General features: G+C 51.0%; 1 protein-coding gene across 1 annotated transcript in view; it reads left to right on the top strand.

Moving 5' to 3' along the window:
- Window positions 1-366: 366 nt before the first annotated feature.
- RIMS3 (regulating synaptic membrane exocytosis 3) overlaps window positions 367-8,964 on the top strand; it is a 20,134-nt gene continuing 11,536 nt past the window's right edge. Inside the window, exon 1 of the mRNA XM_006031247.1 lies at window positions 367-586. Coding sequence (XP_006031309.1) covers window positions 367-586 — 220 coding nt within the window. The remainder of the gene's footprint in view (window positions 587-8,964) is intronic.

Raw genomic sequence — 8,964 nt, 5'->3', positions numbered from 1 at the left:
GCCTGACAGCCTTTGGGACCCGATGAAGCGGGTAGCAGTTGCATCCTCTTTCAAGGTTTACAGACCAAAGCCCTTGGGAAGTTTCCCTGTGATGGGTCTGCACCATGGAGGTCACTGCCCAACTCCTGCTCCCTTGGTCTTAAAGCAAGTGCCACCAACAGCTCAAAGGCAATGCCCTTCTGCCATCAGTGCAGACTTCCTTTCCACGGTCCTGCCTGTTCCTCCTGCAGTGCCGAGGGAAGCTCCCTTTGCGAGCCCGGGTGCTGTGCCGTGTTGCTGCATGGCGAAACATAACCGATTCCTCTCGTCTCCCTGCAGAGCAGACCTCACCCAGGAGTCCCCAAGACGGAGAGCAAGTAGCCGACCATGTTTAACGGGGAGACAAGCTCCTCCTCGGCACGGAACGTGGTCCGCAGCTCCAGCATCAGCGGCGAGATGTACAACATCGAGAAGAGCAACGGGGGCAATGTCGACTCGGCCAGCATAACCTCCAACAAGAAGAGGCGCTCCAGCCTGGGCGCCAAGATGGTGGCCATCGTGGGGCTGTCGCAATGGAGCAAGAGCACCCTGCAGCTCAACCAGCCAGGTAAGAAGATGGGGCAAGGGGCAGAGCTGGGGCAAGGGGGGAGGTCCTTGCTTTACACGGTTGGAGTGCGTCGGAGCAGATTCAGTTAATCAGCTCTGCTGGGGCATGGCAATGACTGCGTTCCAGCAAACTCCAGTGTCATGTGTATTAGCGTCCCTGTGCTGAAAAGTGGCAGCGGGGGCACTTTAAGTAAAGCTCATTCGACAAACTTTAATTAAAGTACCCCCGCCGCCATTTTTCAGCATGGGGATGCTGATGCACGTGATGCTCCAGGTGCTTCAATTAGAACGGCTTCGAGAGCCACTTTAATTAAAGCACCCCCTCTCCCCCCCAGAGCACATGTACAAATGCCCATTGTAACCGCAGCGAGCACTGTTTGGCTCGGGAGTTCCCTTACAGGGCAGTGCGGACCCATGCTAGCGATGCATTGCCTTTCCATTTATAGCTGGCTTGTCAGGGCACTCTGCAGTCTCCAGGCAGGGTCCAACTGCTGGGGCCCATCAGTGGAACTTGGCCTGTAGGATGGGAGTTGTGTGGCTGAAGAGTTCGAGAGAAATTTAGGGCCAAATCCCAAGGTTGGCATCTCCAGGGGGCAAACCCCTGCTCTGCTCCTACACTGCAGCCAGCACCACAGCATCTGAGCACCTTTCTATTGTGCTTTGAGCAACAAGACTAATACCATATTTTCTTGCGTATAAACACACACCTGACTTTTTTCTCCCCAAAAATCAGATGCTGGAAATTGGGCTGTATATTATGAGAGGAGATTCAGTCACAGCAGTTTCTTTGGGCTGGGAGAAAGTGAAAGCAACTCTGTACTTGGTGCTGCATAGGGAGAAGAGCGAGCAAGCCAGGCGCCTACCTGCTGCTACTTACTATAAAAAAGAAAAAGCTTTTTTTCTCCCCTTCTTCATTCTGCCCTTCAAAATGAGGGTGCATATTTTATTCTGGAGAATGTTGCATGTGAGAAAATATGGTATTTTTGTCTCCAGTTTCTTCTCCTGCCCTCTCCCTCCCCCGAAAAGCTTGTACATTGGAATGGCTTGTTCTAGTTGGGTATTTTCTTTTACGTCATGTTGCTCTGTACACCTGGCCCCGAGACAGTAGCAAGGTTGTGCCTGCTCACCCCCCAGTCTCAAACCAGTTCCCCCTGCACAGAAAACCTTTACTCCAATTGCAAAAGAGCTCCGTTGCTCCAGCAGAGAGAAGTTGCTAAATTCAGTGGGAGTTTTGCCAAGACAAATAGCGAGAACATTTCTCAGGATTTAGCCCCCTTTTCATCTAGCTGTGGTTGCTTCTCACTGAAAACTTAATAGTAAATGTTAAGGAGGAGGGAGGAATATAATGCAGAGGGAAAAAAAATGTCAAAATGTTCCGGCTCAGGGAAATTTAAGTGCTTAAAATAGATTTTTTTTTTGTTTAAAGAAAACCGGAAAACCCATTTTAGTCCCAGCGTTTTCAAGTATTGCTTTTTTTTTTTTTTTAATTTTGGTTCTTCTTGGCATTTTGTGGCTCGGTAAAGAGATGTTATATAAAGAGGAATTAATTTGGAGCTTGCAAGCCTCGCACATTGGAGAGGTTTCTGAAGGGTTATAATTATCCCCGAGCCAGGCAAAGAGAATATCCAAAAAAAAATAATAAAACCCCAACAGAAAAACAAAGCTCCACCTGGAGACAGAGCCCAGGCCTCCTGAAGGGTCCGAGAGTGAAAAGAAACTGGAAAGATTGATCCAATTCACGCACCGAGACAAACAGTCTTGAGAAAGCTAATGCTGATGGCAGCTTCCACCCCCAGAACAGGCAGGGCTGGATCCATGTGTTCGGGGGGCTGATGTGCCAAGTTTGTCGGTGCATGCAAGTTGCACACAGAGGGTGCAATGCCTCTTTCGAAGAGGGCTAGCATGACGGTCACCTCCACGCCACCTGGAGACCCATGGAGGCCCAAAGGTGTTGACGCATCACATAGGTGCCGTGTAGTTCTTGCATGTGCCGCCGTACATTGGGTGAATTCCATCCCATCCTCTGCCCCCAGCCACCTACTTACATGCACATAAAGAGGCCTTCTTGAATGCAGCACTGTTGCCCCTGCAGTTTTGCAGCCAATTTATGAGGCTGCAGGACAAAAAATGCGGCCCTAAAAGAGTTTTCTGGGCCAGCAGATCTAAACCAACAGCAATGGGTCATCCCGTCTAACTCCCAGCCCTCACCTAGACACACATACACTATCCCCTCCAGCACTGTGCCCCTCTTTCCCCATCTTTTGTACGCAAGTTTCTGTATTTCATAGACATTAGGGCTGGAAGGGACTTTGCAAGAACATCGGGTCCAGCCCCCTGTGCAAGGGGCAGAAAGTCAGCTAGGGTCAAAGGATCCCAGCAAGATAAGCATCAAAATGTTTCTTTAAAGTGTCCAGAGTATTTGCTTGCACCACCTCTGGGGAGAGTCTATTCCAGGCCCTAGGGACTTGGACAGTAAAGAAGTTTTTCCTTATGTCCAGCCTAAAATGGTCTTGGAGTTTGTGACCGTTGGTCCTTGTCATCCCTTGGGGCGCTCTGGCAAACAGATGTTCTCCCAGATCCTGATGCACGCCCCTGATGTACTTATAGGATGCCACCGAGTCCCCCCTGAGCCTGCGCTTTTCCAGGCTGAAGAGTCCCGTGGCTCTCAGCCTCTCTTCATAAGTCCTGCTCTCTTGCCCTCCGATCACGAGCGTCTCTCTCAAGCTTCTCCACGTCCTTCCTGAATTTGATGCACGGCTCCGTGCGTGTCCTTTCATAGCTTCTGATGAAGTGAGCTCACACTCACAAAAGCTTATGCTATACATCACTGATTTAGTTAGTCCACACAGTGCAAATCTACCCTGCACAGTGCCAGGAAGGAAAGCCTCTCTGCGGCTGAGCTCAGCGTCAGCTCCGGCAGCAAACAGACGGCGCGTGCCTGCTTCGCTCCAGCCAGCGTAACACAGATCTGCCATTTCCATTAGACCTGCTCCTTCAAGGGGATGGTGGGTTGGTACAGAGCATCCCTGGTCCCCCGCAGGAGGATGCGATGGGCCCCCTGAAACTATTGAAGCTTTCAGCACCATGGACAAGCGTCAGCGAGAGGAGGCAGGGAGCCGCTGAGCAGGCAGCAGATGTTCCTGGAGTTCAAGGGAAGGTGCTGGGGCCCGCTCCCATGATGTACAGGGGGTGGCGAGAGGGAGGATGAATCACGAAAGCCATCACGCCTGGTCTGGCAACAGCGTTGTCCTGCACAGCTGCTGCATGCTGCTTTCACCCCCTCCCGCTTTGGTGTCTCTCCAGGCCAGGCCTCCCCCTCTCCCTCCAGTCCCCACTTTCAGCAAGGATGTCTCCTCAAAGAGCCATGCCTAAGACTCATCTAAGCCTGGGCCTGAAGCAAATAAAAACCAGCTGCTATTAAACAGAGTTGCTGCCGCAGGAAAGCAGGGCTGAAAGAAACCTCCAGGTATCACCTAGCCCAGCGGTTCCCAAACTCTGACAGATTGCACACCGCCAATTTGAAACGATACAACCTTAAGTGCCACCAGCACTTTTTTGTCACATCAAATCATTATAATAAGTCTGTTAACGCGTACCGCTCACAGGGTGTCTGCGTACCACTGGTGGTACCCGTACTACAGATTGGGAACGGCTGATCTAGACCAACCCCCTTCTCGAGACAGGATCACCCCGATCCAAACCACCCCATGCAAATCCTTGTGCAGTCTGTTCATAGAACTGCACAGAAATCAATCCCATCACACAACTACGGGGCATGTTGCTCCAAGGCACCAAGAGCAATGTAACCCACCCTGTTCTTTTTGCATTCAGATGGTTGTATAGAAAGGCCCTGGCTTGGGCTCTTAGTGCTGGGTGGGAAGTGGACGGATGAGTGCCCAAATCACTAAACCCCACTCCTACATATGGCATTAGCTTGATCTCCTAGGTCAACTAAATGGGACTGACTTCCCATCACTGGACTTCTAGATCTGGGTCAGGGCATGCTCATGGGGCATTGTAGGGGAAGTTCACCACAAGTGCCAGGTGGCCCTTTTGTCTGGGGCACACCTGCTCAGCACCTGTCCCCAGCCCTCCTTTTCTTGTTGCTAAGGTGTTGGCTTAAGCTACAGAAATTGCAAGACCTTGTGTGTGGACATCGTGTTCACGTCCCAGCGGTCTGACCAACTCGGTTCAGAATAGAAGCGGTCAAAGAGGTACTCGTGTGCCCACCCGCAGTGCAGTATCCAGACAGCTTGCAACGGTTGATATGCTCATGTTCACACCCCCCCGTGAGGAATGGAGCGACTGTTATCCCAGTTTAGCAGATGAAGAACCGAGGGCCCAGACAGACTGACATGCCCCGGGTCATGTGTGAAGGCTGTGGCAGGGCAGCAGCTTAAATCTGGATTTCCCCCCGAGTCCTAGGCTGATGTCCTCACTGGCAGGTCATCTGGGCTGCCTCACAGGGTGGAGGCCAGATCTGATCTAATGTGACCCAGTAGATAGACATGGGGACAAATAGGGCAGTGGATTAGCAGCCGGCATCTCTGGGGTCCCCCCTCTCCTCCAGCAGCTACTTCCTGCACCTGCTCCAGGGCAGTGCAGCAAGGGGAGCCAGGGGTGAGTCCAGGCCACACACACACAGCTGTGCAGGGGGAAATCACACCCACATGGGGCAACAGTGGGGGCAGAGGAAAGGAAAGGGTAACACACTGCAATGAGAGGGAGGGAATTGTGCCCAGGCAGTGCAGAAGTGGGGGTGGGGGGGGGGTGCACAGTCCAGTGAAGCAGTGGGTGTGCAGAGCAGTGTGTGCACACATGGGGAACATCTGTATGGTTTGGTGGCCCATGGCTCGCCTCACCCCTGCTGGTGTGGCCCCCAGTGGCTTCAAACTTGGACAGCCCCGAGTTAGAGTAAGGTTGTGAGATGGGCCTCCTAAGAGGTTCAAGGCCAAAAGGAGCTGGTTAAAAAGTTGGGGGGTTTTATTGGGGGAGGTGGGAAAGAGATTCAGCTCTTGCTTTATCTACAGAGATTGTCAAGATAAGCAAGTGCGGGGGGGGGGGGGAGGAGGGGCCACTCACTGTGGCTGTGAGCTAGGCTGCGATAAGCCGAGCTCCTACCAATGCATTTCACAGGAAGGCAGAAGGGAAGTGCTGACAAGCCATCTCACTTTCATGCTCAGATAGATTTGACCTTGAACTCCGGTGCCAGAGATCAGCATCCCATTAGAGATTTCCCCAGCTGGGCTCCTGCTGGTCGGCGATACATAACCCAAGCAGAACCTCTCCAGCCCATTTCACCTGCACCGTAGCGCTGTCCTGCCGTAAGACTGCCACGGTTTGAAAGAGGAGATGACACCCTCCGAGACAGAGGGAGAGTTCCCTCATCCCATTACTCACCGCTAGCTCTCACTTACTCATGCGAGTGGTCCTACTGAGCCAGCCCTCAATTTGCCAGACAAATCTGATCCATGCCAGGCATTTCCAAACACTCGCACGCACAGGGAACAGGCATCAAGCCATCAGGAGTGCCAGCTCCTGGCTGTCTCTCACCTCCAGTCCACACCTTGCCATCCATCACATTGTCTGCCTCCATCTGCCATCACACGCTGACCCTTGAGACACTTGGCACCAGCACAGATGTAATTGGGAGTAGAAGGGGAGACTTTGTTGATCAATTAGTGTCACAGCCCTGAGTAGATGTAGTGCCATTGCTGCTTTGCAGCTTCCAGCCCTCCTCTATCTCAGGGAAGATAATTATGGGTAATGAAACTTTATCCGCCTGGGCTGGAAGTGTTTCAAATCCCTGAGCAGTGCCAGGTATGCACATGGGGGAAGGAAAAAGTCACTCTTTTAAGCCTCCCATAACCTTTTACTAATTCCTGGGAGATTTAGGGAGCTCTGAAGTCCCCACCGCCCCCCCCCCGAGTTACCAAGAGCAGTTTCCTGAACCCAGCAAGCATGTACGTGCTTCACTAAGTGCAGCAGGCTGCAACCCGGGCCAGCTGGCCCATTACACAACTTGTGCCCAGCTCTGTCGGAAGTGGCAGGAAAGCTTTGCCGAGAAGGAAAGGCTTGAAACAAAATCAGCATAAGAAAATATTTTCACCTTTGCAGGGAAGCAGCTTGCTTCTTCCAGGGGCCCTCCAAGGCCTGGCAACTACCAAAATCCACCTCCAGCCCAGCCCAGCCCAGCCCAACCTGGGGCTGATTAGCAGGCTAGCAAGAACGATGCAGATTATATACTGTCCTTCTTCCCAGAGCTTGTCCTGATTGTTTGAGAGAAGAAAAGAGAGGAGCCTGGCTCTGGTTGCAAACCCCAGCCTGTGGGTTGCAACCCTTAATTTCCCTCTCTTAGCACCTGCCCCAGAGCTCCTGGACTTCTTGCCAGCTCTTAAAGCACCTGTGCAGCCCAGGATGCAAGGTCACTCGCTGATTTTAGATATCTGACTTTTAAAGAAGGCTTTTCCTTCCTGTGGGCTTCCCATGAGATCTAAGAGTGACTGATCAGCTCCTGTTTTATTCTGAAGTCAGGAGCCAAACTGTAGGCACCACCAGTTATATATCTATAAAGCAGAAAACAACCCAGTTGGCCACCTATTAGACCCAGTAAACACTAGTAAAGGTTTTCTGTAAAAACTGAAATGAAAGTTTTTGTTTCAAAATTTTGCATGGAATTTCCCCCCTCTTCCCTCCACTCCCTGCTCCCCCCTGCCCCTCCTTGTCAGTGGAAAAACTGAACTTTTCATCACTTTTTCTTTTGCATTTTTGACCAAATACCCAGAGTATTTTGAAAGAAAAGGAATTCCATGCACAGAATATTGCCACAAATAATTTCCCTTCATTTATCTACTTTTATATATGGGGGGAAATGGTGAGCTGAACAATTGCAATACACAACTGTCACAGAAAGCAGACTTGTGCTGTATGAGGGTCTGGTTTCTAATAACATCCACTGCATGGGCTGTGGTTTCTCACCAAAAAAAAAAAAAAAATTGCCAAATTAGGCAAATTACTTCATTTCCAAAAAAAAAAAAAAAAAATTGGCAAAGTCCAACCATTTCATTATGACAAATTGGAAAGAAAACATTTTGATTTTTCCTGCAGCAGCAACATGCCAGGACTAAATTGTCCTAACTCGAATAAAAAATTAAAACAGTGAGATGGAAAAAAAAAAAAAAGAAAGCAAAACAAAGTATTTCATTTTGGCTGAAACAAAATGTTTCATTTGACTTAAACAAAACCCCCTTTTTTGGCGTTTTCAGCCAGAAAACTGGATGATTTTCATGGTGACCCAGATTTTTTTTTTTTTTTTTGCTTTCAATTTTCCTTTTTGCATTCGCCAGGGAACCAAACATCCAGTTCTTCACACAAGTCCAATGGTTAGGGTGCTAGCCTGTGATTTCCAAGCCCCGTGGTCCAGGCTTCCAGTAAAACCTTACAAAAGCAAAAGTGGAAAACCCCCCAGCCTTTTCCTCCCTCCCAGGAGGCTGCGAGGATGAACTCATTAAGGATGCCGAGGTGCTCACCTCCTATGGTGATGAGGGACCCAGAAATACCAGAGCTAGATAGAGTTATCACAGCTGCTGGCACCTCGTTCCAGATAACGGAAATGAAGACCGAGTCCCAGGTGACAGGCAAGTTTGGCCCCACCTCCGAGCAGCAATAGATGAAGGCATCAAATGCTCGCTGGCAGGAGAGAGATGGGCACGAAATCCCATTGTCAAGTGATGGGCATGACGGGGGTCTCATGTTATGGCCCTGGGGACAAGGTGGAGAGCCCATGTCCCCTGAGTGCCAGTTGCTGTGCCTTGTTAGCCCTGGTTGGTGGCTTCTCTTTTCGTGCCCTGCCCAGCCCCCATGGGAGGTGGGTGTTTTTCCAGCAAGCAGGAGATGCTGGTCATATGTGGGCTGGTGGCATTTGGAGACTGGCCCACATTCGGTGTCTAGTCAAGGGAGATGAATCATGAATTACTGGGATTATCTGCCATCTCCGATCAGCTCACTGTCTCATCTGGTTTCCTGCCTCTGACACTGGGCGATGCCTCAAGCTCCTGTGGAAAACAAAACCATCTCCTTCCACCCCCAGTCCCTGAATGCACCCGGGCAGTGGTGCAATGCAGTACGTGGCGAGAGGAGAGGGCAGGTTTCTTCTTGACCTCCGCAGTAATCAGGTTAGGTCCCGAAGCATGAAACTGGTTTGGCCGTATCATCGTCTTCACCTGCATCGTGACAGCTACCAGTGGTCCCCAGTGCCCGAAGGAGTGTGGTCCGCAGCAGGTCAGTGGGGTTTGGCCGGGACCGCTCAGGCCAGCCTGGGATGTAGGAAGGCCCCTCCTCACCTGTGTGGTAGCCTAGGCTGGGAAAGAGGCTGCCAAG

Source organism: Alligator sinensis, unplaced genomic scaffold (assembly GCF_000455745.1).
Source record: "Alligator sinensis unplaced genomic scaffold, ASM45574v1 scaffold994_1, whole genome shotgun sequence".
Lineage (NCBI taxonomy): Eukaryota > Metazoa > Chordata > Crocodylia > Alligatoridae > Alligator > Alligator sinensis.
Note: the sequence above shows the minus strand (reverse complement) of the source record. Positions and strands in the feature narration are given on the sequence as shown.